Source organism: Strix uralensis, chromosome 23 (genome assembly GCF_047716275.1).
Source record: "Strix uralensis isolate ZFMK-TIS-50842 chromosome 23, bStrUra1, whole genome shotgun sequence".
NCBI classification, from domain to species: domain Eukaryota; kingdom Metazoa; phylum Chordata; class Aves; order Strigiformes; family Strigidae; genus Strix; species Strix uralensis.
The window spans coordinates 7,730,142-7,756,473 of NC_133994.1; the positions used below are offsets into that span (position 1 = coordinate 7,730,142).

At 50.8% G+C, this 26,332-nt stretch overlaps 1 protein-coding gene across 1 annotated transcript in view; it reads right to left on the minus strand.

Moving 5' to 3' along the window:
* IGSF21 (immunoglobin superfamily member 21) overlaps positions 1–26,117 on the minus strand; it is a 39,065-nt gene extending 12,948 nt beyond the window's left edge. The window contains exons 1-2 of the mRNA XM_074893163.1: positions 25,864–26,117; positions 4,488–4,600 (exon numbers count right to left, since the gene is read on the minus strand). Coding sequence (XP_074749264.1) covers positions 4,488–4,600; positions 25,864–25,921 — 171 coding nt within the window. The 5' untranslated portion in view covers positions 25,922–26,117. The remainder of the gene's footprint in view (positions 1–4,487; positions 4,601–25,863) is intronic.
* Positions 26,118–26,332: the final 215 nt, after the last annotated feature.

The following is a 26,332-nucleotide window of genomic DNA, read 5'->3' on the forward strand; positions in this document are numbered from 1 at the left end:
CTCTGGGCTTTCCCAGCAGCGTCATACGGTGTAGGATGGGTTTGCAACAGCCTCAGCACGTCGGGTGCCCTTCGCTTGGCTCCTCCACCCTGACTTCCCTCTCCCCTGGAGCTGAGGCTGCTACGAGCAGTGACTTTATCACTGTCACCAGCAACATTTCCCGCTCGGAGCCACTGCGGGAGCCGCCGGCCGGGGCTGTAACGTCTCATTTCTCCTAATGGGCAGTGGCAGAGGAAGTCTCCGCAGGGACTGTGCTTTGTCACCATCGATCAGGCGGCTTTAAGCGGCGCCGCCAACATCTGTAATGCATCAGCCCCCACTTGCTGTGGCCACAGGTTTTAAAGCCCCGCTGGACTTTGTTGGGCAGGGACTGGCCCAATGAGCCCCTCAATGGAACAAAATGCTTTGTAATCCCTGTGCACCCAACCAGGGAACTTAAAAACAAGAGTTGTTGCATGAAAGGTGGGGGGAACAGCTTGCAGAAGGGGTGAAGGAGATCCATGGGGACAGGGTGTACGTCCCCTTGCCTGCAAAGGCCACGTTAATGGGTGCTATGGAGAGGAGCGCTCGTGCATGGGTGCTACGGAGAGCAATGCCTGTGCAAGGGTGCTGCAGACAGCAACACCCGCCCCGGATCTGAGTTATTCTCCTTCTTGCTAATTAGACTGAGCACCAAACTAATTAATCAAGGCAGAGTGACTCCCCCCGGACCCGAGGGCTCCCCTCTATTCCCAGCTCTCACTGCTGTACATCCCCAGGCCAAGCCCCTGGTCCCTGCCGGGCAGCGGGACTGTGAGCGTGGGAGCGCTGCTCTCCCCAGGGAATCATGCCCAGCCCTCGCCTGCCACCAAAAATCTGCAAAACACTTTTTTGCAATTACCGTCATCTCATCCGAGCCCCCGGCTGTGTGTACAGGCTGGCTTCTGCCGGCTGCCTGCATCCCCCGCCACTGCCAGATGTCTGTACAGAGCCAGAACAGAGACTCAGAGGATTTTCCCTCCCTCTCCTGCTTCTGTATTATTTTTTTTTTTGAGCTCTGCACTGCTGCAAAAAGTAATTTTCTCCCTCCCCAGCCCTTGCTGCGGTGTGGCAGTGACCATACTAATCAGGTCTTGAGCGCGACCCCCGAGACGCCTGCGATGGGAGCCAGCGAGCAGCTTGACAGCTTCGTGTCTTCCTGGACTCATTACAAGCTCGTTTGCAAGGATGCCACCACCCTCGTCTTCTGCAAGGGTTTTTGGGCCCTCGCCTAATGTGCAAGGGGTTCGGACCCATGTTTGCACATGTTCTTGGGCAAATCACACCTTCTGGAGATGAATTTACTGCGCAGGGGGGCGGTTGGATATTAATTAACACCTCTACAGATGGTGCATGTTCCTGTTTACGCCGTGAAAAAGCCCCTTTGCTCATCCCAGGTCTCCTCAAGTCTCCTGCATTTCAAGCAACCCAGAGTGGCGACTCATGCCGAGGGGTTTTCTGACCTGAGAAAAACATTGTCCCTTGCTGTCACCCCTGCTCGCCATCCCTCAGCCACAGAGCTCCCAGGAGAGTTGCTGGAAAGGGGGCCTGGGGGTGCCGATTTGCAGCTCAGCGCTTCTCGGTGGGATTTTACCTGCCTGACCCGTGGTACGAAACCACTTTACGCCTCACAGCCTTCAGCCTTGGTGTGCACCCACCCTGATGGGTTACGCACCCACCCCATGGGTTATGTACCCACCCTGATGGGTTACGCACCCATCCCGTGGGTTATGTACCCACCCTGATGGGTTACGCACCCACCCCGTGGGTTACGTACCCACCCTGATGGGTTACGCACCCACCCCATGGGTTATGTACCCACCCTGATGGGTTACGCACCCACCCCATGGGTTATGCACTCTCTTGACAACTTATGCATGCACACCAAGGGGTTACACATGCATCCCATACCCCAATGGTTTATGCACGCACATGGCAGGTTATGTGTGCACCCTGATGGGTTATACCTGCTCAAGACAGGTTATGTGTGCACCCTGATGGGTTATACCTCTCATGAAAGGTTATGCGTGAACCCTGATGGGTTATACCCGCTCACAACAGGTTATGCGTGCACCCTGATGGGTTATACCCATTCATGACAGGTTATGTGTGCACCCTGATGGGTTATGCATGCACCCTGATGCATTATGCACACACCTCGATGGGTTATATGTGCACCCTGATGGGTTGTGCACACACTCCATGGGTGACCCACACTCCCAATGGGTTATGCACCCACCCCACAGGTTATTCCCGCACCCTGATGGGTTATGCACGTTCCTGATGAGTTATGCACGCACCCCAACAGGTTATGCAGGCACCCCATGGGTCATGCATGCACCCTGATGGGTTATACATGCTCCCGACGGGTTATGGAAGCTCCTGACAGGTTATGCACACACCTCGATGGACTATGCATGCTCCTGATGAGTTACACACGCACCCCATGGGTTATGCACCCACTCCACGAGTTATACACCCACCCCATGCCCTACACCAAACTGCTGCCATTGAGTTTGCTGCCACACTCCCCCTCTTTTTCTTTCCTCCCCCGTAACCTGACATGTGTCCCTGGAGCAGCTCTGCAGCCTAAAACTCAATGAGCTCACTCTGCTCCCTGTAAAATAAACCAAGGGAAACGGGAGCCCCAGAGAGTCCCCACACCATCCCGCTTCACTGCTCTGGTGCCATGCACAGAGATGTTGTTAGGATGATTTACAAATGGTATAAATATAGTTCTGCAGGCCCAGCATCGCCCAAGACCATCCATCAACTCCAGCATGGAGGAGCTGTGACTCGGGGTTTGGGCAGCTGCAAAAGTCTGTGAATGAGACAAGATGGGGAGAAAAAAGGCGAAAAAACCCTAAAATCAGGAGGGAATTTGGGAAATGCCAAGATGCTCTATGAAAACCCAACTTTCTGAATGTTCGAAGCTCCCTGGAAAAGGAGAAAAAGGGAAGGGGGGGTGTAAAAAACCTGGAAGAAAGGGGGATTTGTGGTGATAAAAGCTGGGTTATTTTTTCCCCTCCCACTCTCTCTGTGGTTTCTCAGACTGTAATTCACTCGGCCGCCCCGGCGCGCCATCCTCTCACCGAGGGCTCCAGCATCCCTCCGCGCAGGGGGGGGATTATGCAAATCCAGCCCCAGCTCACGAGAAAGTGGGTTAATCCAATATTACCGAGTGGAAAAGGGAAGGAAAAACCTGGTGAGACAGCAGCGTCAGCGGAAGGAGCACCATGCGAAAAGCCTCCTCCACAAAATAAGGGGGAGATGAAGCCAACTGCAAGCTACAATTTAGGGTTCGGGACAGGTTTTGGTTTATATTTTGATATTTCTCTGCTTGCATTCCCTACATACCTAAATACACATATTTCTAGCAAATAACAGCCAGGACTCAATGGAAATACTCCTGTGCATGCACAATGCTCTGGCAACTGAATATGTATCAGTCCAGAGAGCACCTTTTCCTATTTATAAACCTGCCTGGGTACAAAGAAGAACTTTAAGGCAGAGATATTCCTTGTTCAGGGAGCAAAAGCAAGATGGTAAAACCAAGAAAAAATATCCTCTGGTGAAGGGTGGCTGCTTCATCTGATGCCACCAGCCTAATTAGCTCTTTCTTTGCCTCTTCCACAAGCAAACATGCAAGCAAAGAGCTGAGTTTTTCCCATCCTGGAAAACTTCTGAGTTTTCTCTGATCAAACCACTGTGGGGGTTTTACTTGTGTTTGGCAGCTTATCCTGAAATTCCCCAGAGAAAGACAAAAACACTGTTCTGGACGATTATATGAGGCTGGATCCAGGCTTGGTGCAGATGGCAGTGATGCTGGTAGGGGGAAAAGCTACAGCCCCCAAATCCCCCCTCCCCAAATAAAACCAGATGCTCTAAGTCTTGCTTTGCTCCAGAGCAGCATCCTACATCCATGAGTATTTTGGAGACAGTGACGGGAAGGGGACAGGTTTTTGGGGGAAGAGCCCAGTGGGAAGAGCCCAGCACTGCTCCCCAAGCTCTGAACACCCTCAGTTTTGCATAATTTCCCATGTAGCATGAAAACCACCCTCTTTTTTGCATCATTTCACACCCAACACGCAAATCCTCTTTGCACAGCAGTGCTGACCTGAGTCCCTGGCTCCCAAACCCCGACCGGCACCAACCCTCGGTGCAAAGCTCCCAGCATTGAACCGAGCCTGCCAACCCCAAATCCACCCAGAAAACGCAACAAAATGCCTGGAGAAAGCCTCATGGAGCCCTCAGGATGATTTCATAGCTGTTTTACATCTCTCCCGCCCAGGTTTTCAAAGGCCAGCCTGCCTGCCTGCTTCACTGAATCGATATTCCCATCAGCGAGAGCGCCGTCTGCCTTTCTCTCTGCCATCCAGCCTTGACCTTCTGTTGTACAGGAGTAAAGCAGCCGGGTGCCTTCATGTCCCCGTCCCCAAGGGCAGGGAAGAGGCACCGGCGCCACTTACCCGGTACCAGACAATCTCCCGCATCTTCCCATCCGTCTTGAAGTTGCATTTCAGGGTGACAGCATCTCCCACCACCACGGGCGGCAGCGGCTCAATGCTGACCGTCAGGTAGGCTGGAAAAGTTAAAAAAAGGAGAAAAAGAGATGTGAGCTGCCAGGGAAGGATGGGGCAGGGGATTAAAATACTGTTCTCAAATGGTGTTATGGTATTAAATGCTGGCTGCATCCCACATAGGGATAATGCATGGGCAAGCCCATCAGCGTGGCACCTTGAGCCCTTGAAGTGATGAATTTTGGCTGCTCCCAATGCACCCAAAAAGTATAAACTGGGGAAAATCCTTCCTGACCTTATTAACCAGCTTATGGCACCAAAATGCAAGGACCAACTGTTTTGCTGTTTCTCTCCCCAGCTTTGCAAAACTGCCCGTGTTCGCCCAAATAAACCCTGGGTGCTTAGGTTTTGAGGCTTGCCTTGGTCCACACACAGAGCCCCGATCCCACTGGCCACCCTTTCTACCTGCAAACTCAAGCCCATCCTTTCTGCGAAGATACTGGCTTTGACTTTGTCTCCACCATCATCTGCCCCACAGTGGTTCTCTCCCCATTGCAGACCAAGTTCCTCTGCCCTGTGCTTGCTTTAAAATCCTCTAAATTCATCATTTCTTATGGGAATGGATCCAACAGATTAATCAGAGGATTTGCAAAGCCCAACCTGTGGCTTTAAAGCCCAGCCTTGGCTGACAGCCGCCTTCTGCCCCATCTACCTCACAGCTGGATGCAGGATTTATACTCGTAGCAGAGGGGAAATCAGAACATGGGCAGCTCCATCTGACCATTTTTTCCCTGTTTCCCCTCGATTTGTTGCAAAACTATTGCAGGAGCATGGAGCAGCCAGGGTCAGGAGGGCAGGCAATTGCATTTCTATTTTATTTTCCTCTATTTCCTCCGGCTACTGGAAGATATCAGATTGACAGCCCATCAGATCCGAGCCTTTCTTTAGCATCCTTGCCCTGACAGCACCCGTTTGACCCTGCCTGCAGCCAGGGCACCTCAAAACAGCCCTTAACGCTCTGCAAAAATCCATTTTTTTTTAATTCCTGCTTGCGTCAGGTGGAAAAGCAACATAGAAAAAACGCAAAGCACCTGGAAAATGGGAGTGGGCTTGGAAATGGGGCTGCAGCAACAGATTCCTTTGCAGAAGATCCCCCAAAGGAGGGGAAGGTGATGTTCTATGTCCCACAGCCAGCGATCCAAGGCTTACACCACTTGTAAAACAAGTTGCTGGTGTTTTTGCAATATATCTCAACCACGACCTGTGGGAGAGCACGCTGCACGCGCACGTGCCTGCTGCAATAGCAAGGCAGCGTGGCCCAGCATATTGAGCACGGGGCTCTCAAATTCAAGAAGCCCTCTTTGCGCTGCTTTTTGCGGGGGTGCAAAAGCAGGTTTGCTGTTGCAATCGGCTGGATGCAAGAAATTTTGGACAAAAGTGGATTTTTTGGGTGGTGGTAAGTACTGGAGAGTGCTCTGCAGCGTTGCACAGCGGGTGCAATGGGAGGCAGCAGCACTGAGCAGGGCTGGGGACTAAATTAAGGGTTGTTTTCAGCCCTGAAATGGTGCACAGCAAGATGGATTTTAATATTGCACCTCTGCAACCCCAGCTCGATGCCTCTCTCCTTGCTGATGGCGACCCAAATCCTCGCCAGCAGCCACACTCATTCAGGGACGGCTTCTTTCCAGCCTCTCTCCTTGCCCAGACAGGGTTTATTTTAGCACGCTAAAGCGGGGATTAATTCCTTGCGGCTGCCAACGCAGCACGCGGTCCTCTCGAATTTGGGGCTTTGCAGATATAGAGAGGCAGCGATGAGAGAGGGAGGAGGAGGAGGAGGAGGAGGGATGCGAGGAAGGTCAGGTGAGGTTTTGCAGCGGGTGCCCCAATTCCCCCTGCTTTGCTTTTGACATTTCCAAAAGCGAGATGAGCAACAGGCATGAAAGCAAAGGGAGGGGGATGAGCAAATGTTTTGCAGCACAGTGGCATCTGCCCAAAAGAAAATGGGGACGGATTTGTGCTGGGGACGGAGCCTTCACGCGTGCAGAAAAGCTCTGCCTCCTCATAAACCAGTGCTGGGAGCCTCCGGGTAAGATTACATCTCCCTCCAGCCCCCAGCACGGATCAACGGGGTGATTAAATAAAGCCGGCGGCAGAACCGATGGGTGACAAAGAGAGAGTTAAGATTGCATTTTCCCTCGCGCCCACGAATTATTGAGATACAGGAGTTCCTGGCTCATAACCACAGCATCTCTGGGTGGTTTTCCACCGCTCTTCCTGTGACAGTGTGTTTCAAACCCTGAGCTGGAGCATTCCCATCCCAGTCCAGCCAGGCGTTTTGGTGTGGTGGTGCTTAGACCATCTTGTGATGGTTGGTGGCTTATTAAATCAAAAATGGCCAAGCTTTGGGTGGCCCCAGCCACACGCCTCCATTCACGTGCAGCAAACGCATTGGCCCAAGCATTTACTTGAGCAAATCCCCCTGCAAACACTTCCCCAACCTGCATCTTCTAGATGGGTCAAAAAAAGCCAAAATGGGCTTTTTTTTTTTTTTTTTTCTCTGCTCCCTCCATGTGTTGCAAAACCACTTTGAGATGGCAACAGGGCTCTAACCCACCAGCTTCCACCTCTACATCCAGTAATTCAGGCTCAATTGTGCTGGGAGGATATCTGAGCCTTAAAAATACTGGAGTGTAACCACAGGATGCTCCTGCACCTTCTCCTGAGCAGATCCAGCATGACAAAGCTGAAACTCTGGAGCTCTGTGATTTATTGCACCGGTGCTGGGTGGGGACAGGGACCCCAAAGAGGGCTGATGCTGGAGCCCCAGCAATGCCTGGAAGGGGAGGGAAGGCAAAAACCTACTCACTTGAAGAACACCAGCTGCCAAAATTCAAAGTAAAATCACCCCAGAAGTTGGGGAAAAGAAGGAGGGAAAGAGCATGAGTGAGAGGGCGAGCAGAGAGAAGCAGATGCACAGTCCCTGGAGGAGCCAGCTCCCAAAATGCTAAGGATGTGTGTAGGGAAAAGCAGGGGAAAAAAAAGACAGGCACCGAAAAATAAAGCAGGAATCCAGATGGAGCCATCCAAAACCTGCTGTTTTGCTGTGTTTGACGTGTGACTCTCATCCACCGTCCCCCCCTTCCCTTTGATTTCTGACAGCGGAGGACAACAAAGTGTGACTAGTCCTCAAAGTCCCTGGTTTGGACCCTTTTTTGGATTTACTGGGGAGAAGAAACCAGTGGTGACGGGTATTGCTGAATTTTAAGGACTATTTAAACAGGACTGAACATCAGATCTGCACCTCCAAAGGAGGAGCCCAACCCAACATCTCCATCATCCTCTGCATTAACAGCATCCCAAAGGCAGCTCTGAACCCCAAGGCGCCTCTCCTTCCCCTTTGCTCTTTTTAAATAAGACATATTTCATAGCAAAAGCTGTGCCAGGCCACCCTCTGATTAGATTCTCACCTATGGAAATTCAGCCCTCTGATTAGATCGCATCCCTGGGGAGAAAAGAGTATTTTTGCTAGCAAGTGGTGGGAATTCTTGCAACATCCAGTTTAAGGGGAAAAAAAAAAAAACAAAGGGAGGGGGAAGGGAGAGATAAATGAAATGTCCTTTTAAATCAGGAGTGACACGTTAATAAAAGGAGCACATTGTAACATGCTCAGCGCTTTCAATTACAAAATAGCTGCGAGGGAGGAGGCAGGTTTCACCCCGGCCCTGCAAGTGGAGGACGTGGCTGGATGCTTCCACCAAGACGCTGGCAGAAAGCTCCATTTCTGCCCCATTTGAGCATCCCACTGAGGTTGTTCGCACACAAAAGCAGCCAATCACCCCATGGAAATCTCTCGGGATGCAGCACGTGTGGCTGAACTCCCCAAATGGGCTGAGAACCCCCTGTCCTCTTGAGGAGGGGGAGCAAGAGAGCGGCTGGGTGGGTGGCTGACAGCCACCCGAGGGCAACCCAACACAGCACCCCTGGGTGCCCTTGAAAACCTCAGGGTGATGGAGCCTTTCAGTGTCTCCCAGCAGCACAAAGCAACCGCTCCACGTCTTCCCCACATGCATGATATTTTAAAATCTACATCTAAATTAAATATTAATTAATTAATATTGACCATCACTACCATTCCCTAATTTCTCACCTCCCAGCACTTCTCAGAAAGGTAACCTCAAACCAATGATGGACTTCACCCCTTCGGGACATGTCCCCAAGGTTCAGCCTGTCCCCATCCTTGCATTTGGGGATGGGCATTTGGAGCACCAGTGGCATTTCCAGGGATCAGAGCGGAGCGATGCCTCAGGATGGAGCCGGAGAAGAGGACACGTGGGGGTGCAGCTGCCCCATCTACCCCCACTGTGTCCCCCCCATCCTTCAGGTGCTGACACATCCCCCTCAGTGGAGGCGATGGGAAGAGATAATATTAATACATCATCATTTTAATCAGCCTGTGATTAGCGGGACTTATACATAATTCACACCAACTCCTCCACCACCTTCCAGAACCCACTTTTCCAAGCCGGGGCCAGGATGGTATTTCAGGGTGCAAATACAAGGGGGGAGGGGAAAGGGACCAGGACCCCGCTAACCAGCACAGGGCTGATTTTCACCATTTTCCAGGATTTAAGGCATTTGCTGCTCGAGGAGGCACTTTGCCCCTTGCAAAAGATCCAGCTGGGATGCTAAAGGATTGCAAACCACCCCCCAAAAAGCGCAGGGAGTGATCCTGCTCCCAATTCTCAACCAGAGGAGGATGATGGCCGGCACCAGGGGAGGTGCAAGGGTTGATGGCCGTGCGTGATGTCACCCACCACACGCCGGGGCTGAGGAGCATTAAGCAAACACACTTTGACTTGCAGCACTTTGCAACATCTTGTTCATTAAAGATTAAATGCCAGCAGTTGCTCCCATTCCTGTGAGCACAGCAAATACCTTCTCCCTCCCTCCCCAGCTCCAGTGATGCCTTATTTATGGTATTCCAGGACAATTTACAATTCTAATTTGTTTCTGCCTCTCCTTGCTAACACGGGAGGGCTCCAAGGGGCAAGAACCAGTGAAGAAGTCACATCTGTCCCAATCCAGAGTGTCCAAATTTTGCTGAATCTTGAGTTTTCCCTCCTAGAAAGCTGCTGCAATGGTTTTTTATATTTTTTTTTTTTTAATGGAGGGGTGTTTTAACACAGGTGTAACAACAGCAAGTGGAATGGGATATGACAGATGGACTCAGCATCACGCTTCCAAAGGAGACAGTCCTTTTGCAAAGGAAAAAATGGGTTGGGGGCAGCCTGTTTGTGTTTCTAAAGGCATGAACTGCTTGAGTTTTCCTTGAATTTTCAGTTTTGTCTTCAAGAAAACCAAAAGCTGAGCACCAGCAGAGCTGAGCATCCCCAATCCCACTCAAAAATTGTGCTGGCTTTTGCAAAACGGGGCTGTTCCGTGAAATAAAACCACGAAACCCAGCATCACCTGCCGCGAGGAAGAGCCCTGCTGGCAGAGAGCAAATTGTATTAATACTGTGTAAATAGGATATTAACAGGCCGACCAAACAATTAAAAGCCGGTAATTAAAATTCATCTTCCTTCATACCGCGGTGTATTAAAGTACAAACATTTAATTAGATGCCTCTTACCTCATCCATTTGCATAAGTGGGAGGAAACACTTTGCAGCTGTACCTCCAATTATTCTTTATGGGGGTTGCTGGACCAAACCAGCCCCTAAATCCTTATATATTGCAGAGCCAGCAAGAAGACATATAGAATATAGGGAGGACGTATGGAATATGGTTTGGTCCATTTTTCTCTAACTAAATAGGATTCAGTAGGTGCACTGAAGCTGACAGATCCTATGGATGCATCTTGTTAGCTCTTTGTAATGTAAATCAATACTTTTAATCAATACATTGATTGAGCATGGCCAGTTTGGCCTTTCAACCCTTTTTAAATCAAGATTAACTGAGAAACCACTTCATTGGGGCTGCTGGGGACCCTAAGGGGTCTGCTTCAGTTAGAACTTCATGATAAAAATGTGTCAAAACTACAAAATGATGAAGCTTTACTGGTCAAATTTTATCACCATGTCCCAATCCAAAGCTTTTTATAATGCATATGTATAATGCAAAAACCAGTACCAACTCCCAACTATTTCAACGCTGGTGCCAAAATCCAGTTGAGATGGGACTTTTGAACCCTATCCCCAGCTTTTCTTTTTTCCTTAAATCCTGGATTCCTCCTGGAAAAAAAATTATCCTAGACAAAATGAAAAAGAAATGACATCTCATTTTGTGTCATGCCACGGTACCAGCATCACTTGTGTGCAGCTGTCCTAGCATCACAAAGAGCATCTTCAACACTGCACAATCATGTAAGGGCTTCCCAAAGAGTTATGTCAATAAATCTTAAGAAAAATCAATTTTTAGACCAGTTTTGTCCTCATTATGAACACTACAGTCATTGTTACATTCTTAAGGGCACAGATTGGATCTTATACACTAGTACCTATAGCTAAACCCTGGTATGGTGCAGCAACACCGTAGGCTGCAGAGAAACAAAGAGCGAGGCTCAAAATGGATCATGCTGGGCTAAAAACATGTTCCAAATGCTTCGGCTCAGTGGGGATTTCAGGCACATCAGCACAACCTCGGCACGGTAAATGGCCTTGGACACGGAAAAGGAGAGTTTGGGCCACTTTGGACATGCAAATGCAATGGGTGATTTGGGTAATGGGAGCCTTGAGATGCTGCAGGGTCTCCTTCTCCCTCTCCAGTGCCCATCTCCTGCCTCTTTTCCATCTCCTCCTCACAGCATTTCCACCTTTCCCTCTCCCATTTCCTTCTATCACTACTCAAGCACCAGCTCTATCCATCACCAAGCGCAAGCTAATAAAATAGATGTAAACACCAGCTTTTTACAAGCTCATCGCCACCTTTGGTGCGTGTCTCCCGACAAACAAATCCGTGGCAGATAGAGCCATCCATATCAGCTACGCGGCTTGGGCACGGACTGAAACAAAACTCGCTTTAACGTCTTCATCGTGCCTTTTCTAAGAGAAGGCTCATCGGCAAGGCTGTTCCAGCTCACTGGAGCACAAGATGAGAAAGCCCATTTCTAGCTCAGCTTCTTTTACTCATGACGCCAAGTTAGTGCTTGTACTACATCTCCGTCAAGGCATTTGCCCAGAATCCTCAGGAAATTAGTCGTTCCAGTAAAAAGATGGAAGTTTTGAGGCAAAACGGCCGGAGCATTCGGCTGGAGCAAGCTCATGCCCTGCTACAAACACTCAGGATGACCTTGGATGCATCATTTGAATGCTCAGTGGATCCCTCAACCTAAAAATCAGGTGATTTCCCAGACAGAAACTCAGAGACACAACATTGGCAGTGTAAATTCTGAAGTCATGAAGCCAAGGGATGAATCCTGCTCACCCCAAGAGATGTGAGCCACTGCAAAGCCAAACCCATCAACTACAAAATGAGAGATGGTGGAGAAGTGCCAATTTGGGGGTGAATGCAAGAAAAAGGAGGTTTGGAGGGAAGCAACAGGCACTGGGCAACTGGGAGCAGAAGGATTTTGGGGGTACCTTACTGGAATGAATGGGAAATACCTTCCGTTTGGGTAATATTTCAACACCCCCAAGGCTGAAGACTGACATTACCCCTAGATGAGCATTTCTCTACACGCACACACGTGGAGAAAAATCAGAGACCCAACCAAAACTAACAGCCACTTGGGAAACACCCACCCAACCCCAAACCCCCATAAATCAACCCCCAAAAAGAGCAGTCAACATGAAGAAGATGGGTCTCACCATCCCACACAGATTATCAGCAGGGTTGTGCTTGCTGCATTGATAAGTCTTCTTGATATATTGTATTTTATTAGCTGCTACCAGACCCGCCCTGCACAGGCTGGAAAGCCATGTACATAAATTATAGATTGAATATTTATCTCTCGCCGCCACGCAGACGTGAAGTATGTTTAGCAGCATTTACTCTAGCGCAGTAAAGTTTTATTTATAATTTCTCCCCCCCCACGCTGCTGGCGTGCTCAGTGCATCGCCGTAAAGCCAACAGCTTCCGACGCACACCTCCATGTCCTATCAGTGTTGGGGGGGGAAGGAGTAAGTATATTTTACTACCGCATCTTCACACTACTGATATTGCCATTAAAATATAATGTTTTAGCGCAGCGCTGAAGCGCCCAGCTGCAGCTTATAGCTGCTAAAATGGGTGGCCGTGACCTGTGATGGGTCGTTGGGTTTGGTTTTTTGGAAGGGGAGGATGTTTGTCATCATTACATTGATCATTGGCCTTGTTCTTTTATCCCCATTTAGGGTTATTTAAGGATTTGGCCATCCTGGGTGCCTTTTTGGGTTTTCAGAGTTCTAAATGATGTCTTGTCCTTGGAGAGGAGGGAAACTGAGTCAATCAGAGACAAATTCCCCCCAAACCCCAGTAGCATTGCTGATTCGGAGCAATGGCTTTGCCGGCACCTCTTGGCCTCTCCCCAGCTGTGCAAGCAGCAGCTGATGCCAAAATGAAGCCCAAAACACCCCCGGGTCAACCAGGGCCTCTGATGCCCCATTTTTTAAATTGAGATCGTGCTCTTCATTTGCATGTATGCATATATGCAAATAGGGGCTGATTGCCTGCAGCGCAGCCTGCCTTTCGTACTGTTTGAAAAACCCCACACCAGCTACTTAAGGCAGACTCCTCAAAACCACCTGCACCCCAATATCATTCCCATCCCATGAGCCAAAGCAAAACAGATTTTTGGCAAGACAAGGTGCAATGGGTGGGAGATGCCACCTATCCCCATGCACGTTGTGTTGCACCAGCTCTAAGCACTCATCCCTCCCCTCTTGCCCCAAATTTTCTCTTCCCCAATTAAGCAAACCCAGTTCCTGCAGGATTTCTCACTCTCCTGCAGATTTCCTCCACAGCAGCTGGATGTTCCTTCAAGCTTTCCACTCAAGACTGCTGCCACCCTCCAGCCTCAACTGCAGGGCAATAATTCCCTCCTGCGTGCCACTGCTGCTAATAACTCCCAGGAGAGATTTGTTTTCTCCTTTTTCTAGTAGTGCCTCATTTCAGATCCTAATTAACATTGAGACCTGCTAAAAAAACCCAAATCTTTCTTATTTTACCCAGTTATCGCTTTACCAGCTCTCTCCCATGCTGCACTCTAGTCCACTCCTCCAAGCGCAGTAATTGCATGTATTTCCACCAAGACTTACAACGGGGTCTTGTCTTTCCCCAGCAAATCTTGAGCTCCCAGGACAAGAAATTTTTCTACGATCCCACTTTTGCAGAGCAGGAGCATTCACTGGCCACCGAATTCAATGCAATGCCTCTGGGATGGTGCAGCGTCCCCCCAAAAACCTTGCAATAGAGCACGGTGCCTCCCCGACACCTGGGCACAATGTGGGTTAATGTTCAGGGCTGGGATGCCCAGGTACCCTGCTGCAACCTCAGCAGCCTCCCCAGTGCTCATGTGTGCTAAAAATTCACGCCTCCTCTGCTTTTTCATTATTTTTAATCAAGAGGCACCACAGTGAGGGTGGTGGGATCTGCTGATCTCCAGCAAAACCCCCCCCGGTGCAGATGCGGGGTTTAATCTGGAATTAAGTGTAACAGGAGGAGATACTGTATTGTAATTCCACTCTGCAAAGGGCTGGAAACGGGTGTTTTCCCCCACCAGCAAACTCCCAGACCCCCTTTTCCAGCAACAGGCTCAGCTTTCTATCCTGACACAGAACAAATTCCCCATCAGCCAGATCCCTTCTGGCATCTCTCCCCATGTTGGCATCAGGAAGATGCAACATCTGGATGCTGCCCCCGAGCATGGCGGATTATGGAAAATCTCACCTGGGATCAAGGGACTCATCTCCAGTCAGCACCGAAAGCGCCGCCGAGCAAAAACCATCCCAAAGATGCAATTCAGAAGTAAAAAGGCAAATTATTTGTACCCAGCCTGGTTTGTTAGAGTTCCAGACTGAAGCTGATGGATTAGATACAGATGTTGAAACCTGGGAAAAAAGGTGCCGAGCCCCTGGCACAGCCCGATCCACTTCTTGGGTGAACTGGGGAGGGACCTGCTGACAGCAGCTGATGATTTTGCCACTGCTTCGCCCTCCATTGGGGTGAGGATTACATCACCGGCAGCTAATTATTTGAAACCATGGCTCGTGGTGTTAATCTAGGCTGGAGCATAATCTTAGCCAGGACTAATTAGCGGAGCTGGAAGCAGCTCGAAGGATGCCTTTTAGAGCGAGTTCAGCTCTGTGTCTCAGTTTCCCCACTTGCAAGGGGGAAAGCAAGATCCTTTACAAACCCATCTGAGATCCAGCAAAAATCCCATCCTGCAGTAATAACGAGGGGTTATTAGAGATGCCACTCCTCAAAAAATAAGCCCAGTTTTGAATTTTCCCATCTGAAACCCCACCACCCTCCTTAAACCTTCTCTTCTTCCAGCTTTAGTGGAAGATACACAGGCTTGGGGTGGGCAGAAGCGGGAAAAAGAATTAATTTCACCAAAGAACGAGTATGAGGATTTAGGTTCAGATGCCGCTGTTGGGTTTCCCACCAAGTTAAGAGTCCTGGCGAGGCGCTGGAAGGGTTTTGCCGTGCCAAGGTGGCCAGGGTGGCCCAGCAGAAGTAGGTGACCGTGATCCAGATGATGAATTTGCTTATTTATTTCTCTATTTGCAGGAAATCCAATTATCCCATATTTTTGATTGGTGACAAACAAGGCAGCCATCAGTTCTCCCCCTCCCTCCCCAGCTGTCTGCTGTGAGCGATCTCTGCCCGCACCATCGATTCCTGCACTGTGTAACTGGAAAGGGATTATTATTATTAATTTTTTTTTTCCCCATTTTCCTTCTGAACAACTTCTCCACAAGCACAACCTCAGGCGGAAGAAGGGAAGAAATAAAGCCTGTTGACAGGCAGAAGTCCCAAGTGCTACAAAATCCACTTTTTTTTTTTTTTTCAATTTAGAGTGTGATGCGCAGCTTTTTACCCGAAAAACAACCTCAGGGGATCCTGGGGCAGCCACATCAGCAGTGTCATTAGCTGAGTTGGGTGCTAAAAAGCAGTCAAAGCCACACTGCTCCTTTTCTCCACTGAGGGATGAAGGGATGGAGGGATGGATGGAGGGATGATGGAAGGGATGGAGGGATGAAGGGATGAATGGAGAGAGGGAGGGACAGACAGACAAACAGACGGACGGATGAGTTGATGGGACAAATACCTGTGTATCCTACATTATAACGGACACAACCTACAGGGATTTTCAGGTCTGGGCTTTGGTGCTGGCCCAGAGACGCCTCTCTCAGGCACCAGTTTGGCTGAGGTGAGGGGCAGCTGTGTCCCAACTTCACCCTCATCCCCTGGCACGGGCTTTTTGCCCTCTCCCTTGGTACCTCCCTCTGACTCAGCCTCCATTCGCTGCCTTTTCTCCTCCATCTCCACTACCCCTCTCGCTGTACAAAGCAGGATTGCTAATCTGAAGCTACCCTCTTCTCCCCGATTTACGCTCCATGATTAATAATCCCTTTGCTCTCTCAGTAATGCCGCGCCGCTAATAAGATTAAAAAATATCTCCCTCTTACAGCACCGATTCATAACACTGATTTACCGTTACTTCGCCGCTCTCACGGAGAGGATGCACATGGCTGTTACCTTAATCCCTATCCATCTCCACACCGTTGAGTAATAACTGCTAATTAATACCTTTCTGTCTCCCAACTGCTTCCAGATATGCCCAGCTATCAATATTTGTCTGGCTTTTTGCTGCTGATCTCGAAGGCTGATATAGCAAACTCCCAGCCTTGTTCGCTACTTTACCTCTGCAGAGGGGATGTTGGCATTTTTTGGGATCTTTTCCCCCAAAACAGGGGGGTCCTCCTACCCCGGGCTTGATCGACCTGAGATGGAGTGAAACCAAAAAATGGGGGTAGGTTTTTCCAAGCATCTTTTCAAAGGGAAGTGCTCATCTCCATCCATGACTCAAACACCTCCATGGGGTGACATCTCCCTGTGACCCCACTTTCCCACGTCCATCCTTATTCCTGCATCCACCAGCTATTTCTGCAGCATGACTCCGCATCCCCAAGCCCATTTGGATATGGAGCATCCTTAAATAAACCAAACAGCCACATTTTTCACCTCGTTGCGTATTTTCATCCTCTGCCAGGAGACCCAAGACCGGCCCTAAAGCCAACCCAAGCAGTCAGATGCTTTGGGAACAACAGCCACAGCAGCAAGAGCTTGGGAGGGAGGAGAAAAAAAAAGACCCAGCAGAGCCTCTGATCTGATGAATGTGGCAGGGGAGGCCGATGCTCTGCTTTTAATAAAACATAACGAAGCGTAGGATCATAAAATATTTCCTTTAATTCAGTGCTCCCACGAGGGTGGGTAATAGAGGCTGGGTAATGTGGTAGGCTTTCCTCACAACTCGCCGGCGGGAGAGCACTGCTGGGGTTGTTAAACAGCCCATTTGCAAGCCCGTAAGTGCTCTCCTTCCCATCCCCATCCCGTTTTGGATGTAGAAAGACAGGGGGGCTCTGCACACCCCTGTAGAGCCAAAGCACATCCCTCCTGCTGCGTGTTTTGGGGGGTCCCCAGCATCCAGAGCTGCATCACTTCACCCTGCTGGAATGGGTTTTCCAGGGTGGAAAAAGGTCAAAAAACAAATCAAGGAGGAATGTTCAACTCCCATCCTCATCCTCAGCAAGTACATGGGTGTCTGAGCACGTGCATGTTGCATATATATAAAGAAACATATATATACACACATTTCCAAGGCGGTGTGGCGTAAGTGATTAACATTCCCGCGTTAAAAATCTCTCTGCATCTGCTTTGTCCTACACCCGGCACTAAATATAACCATTCAATATGCTCTCTTCCTTCACCAGAGAGATAACATTGTTTAAATAAGCCCTTTCAATTTTAAAGAGTTGGGTTGTTTTCTCGCGGTGGGGAGCTTTCAGCAGATCAGGAGGTGGAGGAGGGTGGTCCATGCAAACAAACCCAGAGGCACGAGCATCCCTACCATCCAAGTGCCCAAATCCTGCCCCCTCCAAATCATTTCCCACCATGAAGTCACCCAGATATGGTTTCCTGCTCTAAAAAAAAAATATAAAATAAAGACACATTTCTAGAAGCAGAAGGGTTTAATTTGGAAACTGGGCTCGCCTGCACTTCCTTGAGCATCGCTTCTCTCCCACGCCGCTGCTATAATTACAGCGGCGTAAATTCGCTCTCCGTCAGGAGGAAACCCAACTATCTCCAGCCTGTTTGCATACATCAACTGCTTGCAAAGATCTTCCTTAGAGAAGCAAAAAAAAAAAAAAAGCGCCGTAATAACGCAACAAGCCACATATATAGCTTAAAAAGAGCCACCTTGGCCAGCACTTACGGAAAATATCTCATTATCGAGTTGCAAGGGGAGGATGGCCCCAGCAGAAATGAAGCGCTGGAGGTTTTTCTCCATGAATGATGGTCTGTCTGGAAGCCAAACCAGCAGCGTTATCATCCAGTCTTGTTCCTGATGGCGATACATCTTTTGCATCCATTCTGGGCAATATCTACCTGTTACATGGTGCTTCTCCATCAGCAGATCTAGTCTGTTATCCATCCTACATGGAAAAAACCTCGCTCCCCAGCAGCTTGCTGTATATATTTTGGGGTGCCGGGCAAGGCGACGTTGCTCAAATCCTCCCACCCTGCTCTGAGTCACCACATCCTTCTCCAAAACAACTTGGCAGGTATATCTTTAGGAGAAAAGCAGGAAAACCAGCCAAAATCAAACACCGGCTCTTGGGATGTTCTCAGTGCTGCAAGCAGGGTACGGGGTTGGGATGGCAAAGCCTGTGTGTGTGGTCCCCCTCTTCTAATAGCTTGTGCAGAAGCTAAATCTGCAGGGAAGGGGGCTTTTCTGGGCTTAAAAATACAAGAAAGATGCTTGATGGAGGAGAAAAATTATCTCAGATCATGGTACATCAAGGGACTGCCTGAATTCGGGCTGGAAATCTTCCTAAGCATGACTTAGAGCCAAGCTTTGAACCCTGCTCTCCAGAGGTACAAAGCTGGGTTGGAAATCTAAATCACTTGGCCGTTAAAATCCCCTTTCAGGCCATTTCCAACCAAACCAAGGATTTTTTTTTTTTTTTTCAGAAGGAAAGACACAGCCAACTTGTCATGAAGAAGACTTGCTTATGAGAGGGCTTGCTGGGGTACAGGGAGCTCAGCTTGCCCACATCTCAAAATTGGGGTGATTCTGGTGCTTTTGGTGATACCTTCTGGTATCTTTTCTCCCCCTGGGGGGAAAGGAGCTGGAGCCTTTTTCTTCCTCTCCTGCTGTTATGGTCCATCTCAGCCCCCGGGTGAGGAGCCAGAAGCTCCAAAAGCCATTGTTTGGCACCTGTGACGATGACAACTGCCAGCCAAAATTGCCTCTTTCATCATCTTCCTGTTTTCAAGTATAATCAGCACCAAGGGCAAAACACACCTTGGGGATCAGCCGGGTGTCCTCGCCAACACCAGCACCATCAAAAGCAACGCTGCTACCAGCAAATCCAGGGTTATCCATGCAACGCATCCCCCAAAAAAACATTTCCATGGACGGCAGTCCACCTAGAAGCGAACCCAAGTGCTACCCACCATGGCCCCCCACCACCCTGCATCCCACCCATCACTTTGCTCCCCTGGGGAAAAGTAAACCCCCATCATGGAGCATCTCTGCATCATTCCAGCCCGTCCCCATCGCTGCAGATCCCTTTGCAGAGAAATACAGGTAAATACACATGCGAAGCAGATGCATCCCAATGGAGGGTTCTCCAGCTCCCGTTTTCCCTGCCCTGGCCAGATAGGATGCAGCATCAGGATTTATCTACAAGCACAGGGAGGTGGAGCAGGGCTGGAATAACTGCTGCTAATCCCCTTCTCCCTCCCCTCCAAAGTATATTGTTGAAGGCATTATATAAACAGGAAATTATACAGAGGTTTGGACAGGAGACAAACTAAATCCCTGCCTCCCCTGCTCTGTTTTGCAATGCCTCCGAGACACCCAGTCTTCCAGCCAAGAAGGGTTTTGCAGATGGAGATGCGCTCCCGGCACCAGAAGAGACGAAATGTGTGGTCTGGAGGCTGGGAAGGGCTCGGCGATGCCACATTTCCACCTCCACAATCCCTTTGGGTCGTAACATCCCTCAGCTGGGTAACGTGTTTTTTCCTGATGTTCCCCAAACCTCCTTGGAGTGGAGGGCTAAACCTCTGCGAAGCCAGCAGCCAAAATCTCCGCCGGGTGGTCTCCAGCAGGCAGGGCTTTTCTGTGAATTCAGCCCAGCACTGGAAAAACTTCCTTCCCTGCTTCAAACCTCCCTTGCCAGGTCTGGCAGGACCCTATTAATGATAGTTTTGCTTCTAGCGAACACAAGCACTAATTGCATTTCAAAGGATCGGCTCCAGGGCTGGATTCTATTGCAAACACACGTGTACCCCAGGTGTTAACCCTGCGAGATTGCAGGGACGCAGCAAGAAGGGTCACCTCAAAAGGGCTCGAGGTCACCCCACTAGACAAGCACATTGGGGAGGGCTCTGACGCAGTGTTTAGGGGGGATGAACCCCATTTCTCAGCCAGCTGAGAGTGGAAACAAGCAGGGCACGCACCTTCCCCAGTCCAAATAGATTTGCAGACCCTAAAAACCTAATTTTCTACAATAACTCCATAGAGGGAACCACAGTGGTGGGTTATTGTCCCTGCACTTTGCTATGAGCCCGCCTGCCCTTGGCATTCACGGTGAATCCAGTCCCAAAAGCGCTGAAAACAAGCCTGTGATTGACGGTTTATTTTAGGAAGGAGACGGGAAAAGTGGGAAGGAGATAATGCTGGGGAGAGATAATGTGAGCGCCAGTCATTAGTTAAAAACAAGCCCATCAGTACTCCAAGTGCCTCGGCAGAAAGCAAACAAAAGGGCAAAGAGAGCAGCTTGGCAAGGGAACAAAACCAGCCACATCAGCTGCATCCTCCCCGCTCGGCTCTGTGCAGCGGGATTTACGAGCGGGGAAGTTTGCAAGGCGAGAGCTGCACCTCCTGCCTCTGAAAAATAGGGGGTTGGGGGCTCCTTCCCTTCATTTTCCTCTGCGCCGATGTCTGAGCAGAGACTGACTTGGCATCAATTAAATCAAAGTTTTCTCTTAGAAAATAGGGGGAAAACCCCAAAACTCTGAGAAAATCCCATCACCGGTGGGTCCCAATGGGGTGATGCTTCATCCTCCCTGTGCGTGGTCCCAGGTAGGTCCTGGTCAGCTCCATCCTTGCCAGGGTGAGGTTTCAGCTCCATCCCCACCTCTCTGGAAGGCTTTTCCCTTGGCAAGTGTTGCAGGAGCCTTAGCATGATCCTTGGCCCTGTCTCAGCCTCATTCCCAAACCATTAGGATCTGGATTAAATAAAACCTGCTCTTATCCCGACACTGCGGAGAGCTTTTCATCAGCAGATCTTAAACCACTTGGCGAAAGGAGCAAGACGAGTGCCGGTCAAGCATTCCCAGTCAAAGATTTTCTGACAGAAAAGACCATTTCTGCAATGACAACCAGAAAAAAAAAAAAAAAAGGCAGGTGGGGCATGTGAAGCCCTGAAACGTCTCCATGGGAAGGGGAGGCTTGTGAGAGCGTGGTTAACGTCATGTCTGGATGTTCCATAAAAACCCATCGATGCAGGAGCTGAGCTGCATTTCAATGCTGCTTGAGCCTGGATGCCACGCCGGGGTAGACCTTGCCTGGAAGTGCTTGGAGGCATCAGAGGAGCCACAGGGCATATACGAGGGCTGTGATGTATATAGCATATTGCATATAGCATTTAGCACACTGCATACAGCAGGGGCTGCTTAGCTCAAGAAGCAAACCCAGGACCCATAACACAATTTCAGCAGAGAGGGGAGCAACATCCCCAACTCAACTCCTACAGTGTTCCTGGGCTTTTTTTGGGGGGGTGTGCTAATAATACCGAGGGATTACTTGTTGCAGCAAGGGAATCTGGGAGGCAAGTAGCCCAAACCTGAGCTCTGACATATGGGGGAGCTTTGGAAATGCTCAAGGATAGCCAGGGACCAGCCACGATTTAATGTATGAGGGTTTCCACAAGAGAAATGAAGCCCAGAATATCTCCACATCGCGGAGATGCTTATTAGCTGGGAAAAGTACAAGGCAAAGGGAAGATCCTTGCCTGTGTTAAAAGCTTTTTTAAAGAGCTCTGGATTCAAACTGGCAGCTCTAAACCTCTACAAAACGCAGCTGGTGGGAAGAGAAAAATTGGGCTAATTGGGGAAGGGCAATTAGCACTGTTAGGAGGATTTTCAGAAGGGGCTTCGTCCGCCTGCGTGGCCTGGATTTACCCAGAGAGCAAAGCACATGCTTCATGGAAACACAGAATTCATGGAAATAATAGGAAAGGATTAAAAAAATGAGGTGACCCTAAGCTGAATGCAAGATTTGCTGGGGAAAAAGCATGAGTAGAGAAGGCTGGGGGGAGTGTGGGACAGCTTTCCAGGTCGGTGCTGTGCATTTACGGGTGAATTAGAAAAAGGTTTTGCTCCCACATGGCGCAGAGGATGCTCCTCTTTTCCCCTCACCTGCCCAGCACAAACTCCCACCAAAACCTCTTTTCTTTAAATGAGCTCAGCAGAGATGCGAGCAGGTGGCTCTCATCACCCCGGCAAAAAGATGTACGCTGTTATTTTCCTACAGGAAGGATCAAAATGAGCTTTCCAGGCTTGCAAGGAGGAGCTGCCCCGAGGGTTGCATGCAAGCTGGGAAAATCCCTTCGAGAAAAAGCCTCGAGGGGTCCCTGGGAATGGAGAGGGGTGAGAAATTCAGCCTGCTGATAAAAATGACAGCTGTAAAGGGATTTTTCCAAGCTGTTTTTTGGCTTGGAGAAGCGGCACAGGGATATCCCTAAGGACAGGTCCCTGCAAAGCCCAGCCCCAGCAAACCTGCCCTTTTGGGGCAAAGCCCAGAAAATCCATAAGCAGCTTCAAATAAGAAGCTACACTTGAATTTTCCCCTTTTTTCCCATCACAGGAGTTGCCGTGGGGGGGAAATACAGAAGCTACAGCAAACCACTCAGATAAGGACTATAGAAATATCTCGCCGAGATCAAAACTCGACATATTTAGCCCTCCCTTTCATGTTTGCAAAACACAGCTCTGATTTTACACGGCTGTAAAACAAACCCAGATGAACATTTTACGGGAACATATTTCAGGCCACAAGCTGAGTGCTGGCTAATCAGCCAGCCCTGATTTTGGCGATGCCAAGAAGCCATTGCCCTACTTGCAGATGGGGCTTCCCAAAACCGTGGGGGGGCCTGGGGCTACGGCTCCATCGTTATCCGTGGTCCAGCCGCTCGCCTCCTCCGCACGCCCTCATTTTTTCATCTTGATGGCTCCTTAACCCACTTAGCCCTGCTCTAGGCAGCTTTTTCTGGCCAAGGGGAGAGATTGAGCTTGTTATAAGGAAAAAAGCTGTATTACAAGGGGTGATATTCCCCACAGGGACATGTAACACATTGGGAAGGATCCAGCTGACCTGCCACACAGCGAGGAAGCAAGCAGCTTCCTTTGGGTAAATAAAAGGGCTTTTCAGTCCGAGGCGATGGATGGAAACCCCCAAAACACTCCCGTGAAGGTGTAGATGCTTTCCAGGATGGGAAACGCTTCTGATAGATCCCCAGTGCTCTCCTCCGACAGCGGGACCTTGTTGCTCCTCCTGGATGTGGCAATGACGGGGGAAGCTGCCCGCAGAGCCGGCACCGTGCAATATATAAGGTGACAATAAAAATAGGCAAGATTCCCCCCAAAATGGCTGCGGAGACATAGAGCAGGGGCCAAGGGCAAATGTACTTGTGGGGAAGAGCAGCAGGAATTTGGGCACGTGCCCCCCTGTGTCTTCCCAGGCGACGTGGCTGGATCCTGCTTGATCCCTTGCAAGCGAAGTGCCGGGACAGTGAGGGGACAGACCTCTGTGGGCATGTCCTCCCTCACCGCCACAACGCCGGCAGCTCCAGCCAAGGATGCCGTCAGCCACGGAAAAGCCATCTGCCCACTGAATTTCGGGAGCAGCGCTCGGCCCTCGCAGCCTTCTGCTGCCCAGACCAAAGGGAGGCATCAGGATGGGAGCACCCACCCCAAACAGGCTTTTTGCAGTGATTTTTAGCTGTTTGCTGAAAAAGCAGAGCGCAAATTGGATTTTTTGGGACAGCATTTCTCTGCCAAGGGCTAGGAGATACTTAAAGCAGCTGATCCTCAGGATACAGGAAGGCAGCAAAGTCCCAGCATGGTTTTAAGAGCCATCTCATGGATGTCCAAACCCAAGGGCTGCCCATCAACCTGCCCGCGAGACCCTGCCAGACACTGGGATCCTCCTCCCACATCGCTTTATGATCCACAACCCCCTCTCCAGGGCCGCCAGCTTCCTCTAGACCCACCACAGAACAACTTTTACCTCTTTTTTTTCCCCAAAAAAATACACATTTCAAACACAGATTTACCCATAACCACTTGCCTGCTCCCACAAATCAGCAGCAGAAGAGCAATCCCCCGATTTGCTGCCATAAAAAATAGAAAGGAAGGAAAAATGATCCACATGCTGGTGACAGACAGCTTGTCCCTGGGGAAAAGATGTTCCTTGAAAATTATCTACCCATGACCTTAAAACCATGGTGGAGGTGGAGAGGAGACCCAGGTGGGAAGCAGGGACTGGGTTTGGCACAAGTTCCCCCCACCCTGAGCCACACAGGTTTTATTATCGACGACGTGTTCGGCAGTACGATGCCGGTGGGATGCTCGGAGCAAACCGGGGAAGGGGGAAAAGAGCAGCAGCCGCAGCCCGACAGCAGATAAAACCCATCGACGGATGGCAAAGAGGGATGCAGGAGAGGCATGGTGCCTTCCCAACCCTGGTTCAGCCAAATCCAAGCCGGGCTCTGGCTAGCCTCAGTGGTCATCCCCGAGGGATGATTTTGGAGCTGCTCGTGATGCCGGGGAAGAATCGGCTCCTTTGTGTCAACCTCTCCCCGCTCAACCCCGCAGAGCGCGGCCGCCGCTCCCCCTCCCTGCGCCCTGCAGCAGCTGACGGCGGCTTTCCGGAGAGGAAAAAGTACATTATAAATAATAAAAAAAAGGAGGTATCAAGCAAGCTCTGCTCGTCTCTCCATCGCCCAGTGCTCAGCAAAGCCTCTCAGCCTCCGGAGACCCCCCAGGTCTCGCTGTGCTCATTAAAGAGTGGCCACCTGAGACCCCACAGTGGGTGATTTGGGGGGGGCACGGAGAAGGGGATGCGTGGGGAAAAGGGGGAAAGAGGAGGCAGATTACCCTCAAATGCACAAGAAATTCAATTGCACGGCTACCCCTCAGCCTCCGGGATGTGAGGAGGGGAAAGTTTCCTGCCCCGTTAATTTTCACCTCCTGGGAGCCTCGCTTTTGGGGACAGGGAAGGGGGGGCTCTTATTAAAACCTCTGCGGAGTGAAGCGGGGAGTCAAGGTGTGCATTTAGGAGCTCAGCCAGTGCAAACCCCTGGGACAGCAGGGATTTGGGGGGCTGCTTCTGCCTGCTGGGTACCCCCAGGGTTTGGGGCATACATACCCAACATACCCAAAGGGCAGGGTGGGCTGGGGTGCCTCTGGGTGCTGCAACCCCCCCAACAAAGCTGTAGCTCATGGGGGTCCCCAGCACACAGACACCTCCTGCACAGAGTGAGCAGGGCTGGGACTCGCAGCCGGAGCCCCGGCACGGAGCAGCAGGGAAGGGGGATCCTGGTGCCCCCCCCGCGATGCTGGCTCGGGGTTGAGGCACGGGCATCACTCCACCTTCTCACCCTGCCCCCCATCACCGGTACCCCATTACCAGGTCCAAATCAGGTGTCTTATCACAGCTGCCCTACTCACAGCTCCCCTATTAACGGCTGCCCCATTAACGGGTCCAACACCAGTACCCTGTTAATGGGTTTAAAACCAGTTCCCTGTCAGGGGGTGCCCCAATAACGGCTCCAAACCGGGTACCCCATTAACAAGTGCCCTATTACCACCTTCCAAAACCAGTGTCCTATTAACGGGTGCCCCACTACCGGGTCCAAACGGGGTGCCTGCCCCACACCCTGCACCATCTGGAGCCCCCCCCATCACCCCTCAAGCCTCGGGGAGGGGCAGAGCCCAGAGCCACCGCATGCTTACCGGGGTGCAGGTGGACACCCCATTATTTCAGGGGCTGAGGGAAGGGGTCCCTGTCCGCGGGGAAGGCGGGGGGGGGGGGGGAGGATGACACTCACCCAGCGCCAGGTCGAGGAGGTCCCAAAGCAGCAGCCAGAGGGGCAGGGGGCTCGTCATGATGCCCGCGGGGGGGGCAGCCCCATGGGGTTCACCGGCACCCCAGCCCCCTATTCGGGGGGCAGGCGGGCATCGCGCTGGAGGTGGGGTGGGGGGGGTGGGTTTCAACCCGGCTCCGTGTCCCCCCCGCCCCAGCTCCCGCCGCTGATCCCGCCGAGCTGCCGCCCTAAGCCGATTTATTGCAGCGGGAGCGGAGCGAGCTGGCGGCCGCCCACCCCCGTCCCCCCCCCGCTGCTGATCCCGCCCCGGCCCGGCCCCCGGGAGGTGCTGGAGGGGGCGGGAGCGCTGTATGGGGGTGCAGGAGGGAGGGCGCGGTGTATGGCGGGGCGGGGGGGATGATGCGGAGAGGGATGCAGGAGGGGGTACAGGATGGAGAAGGGGATGCACGGTCCGGGAGGGGGGGTGCAGGAC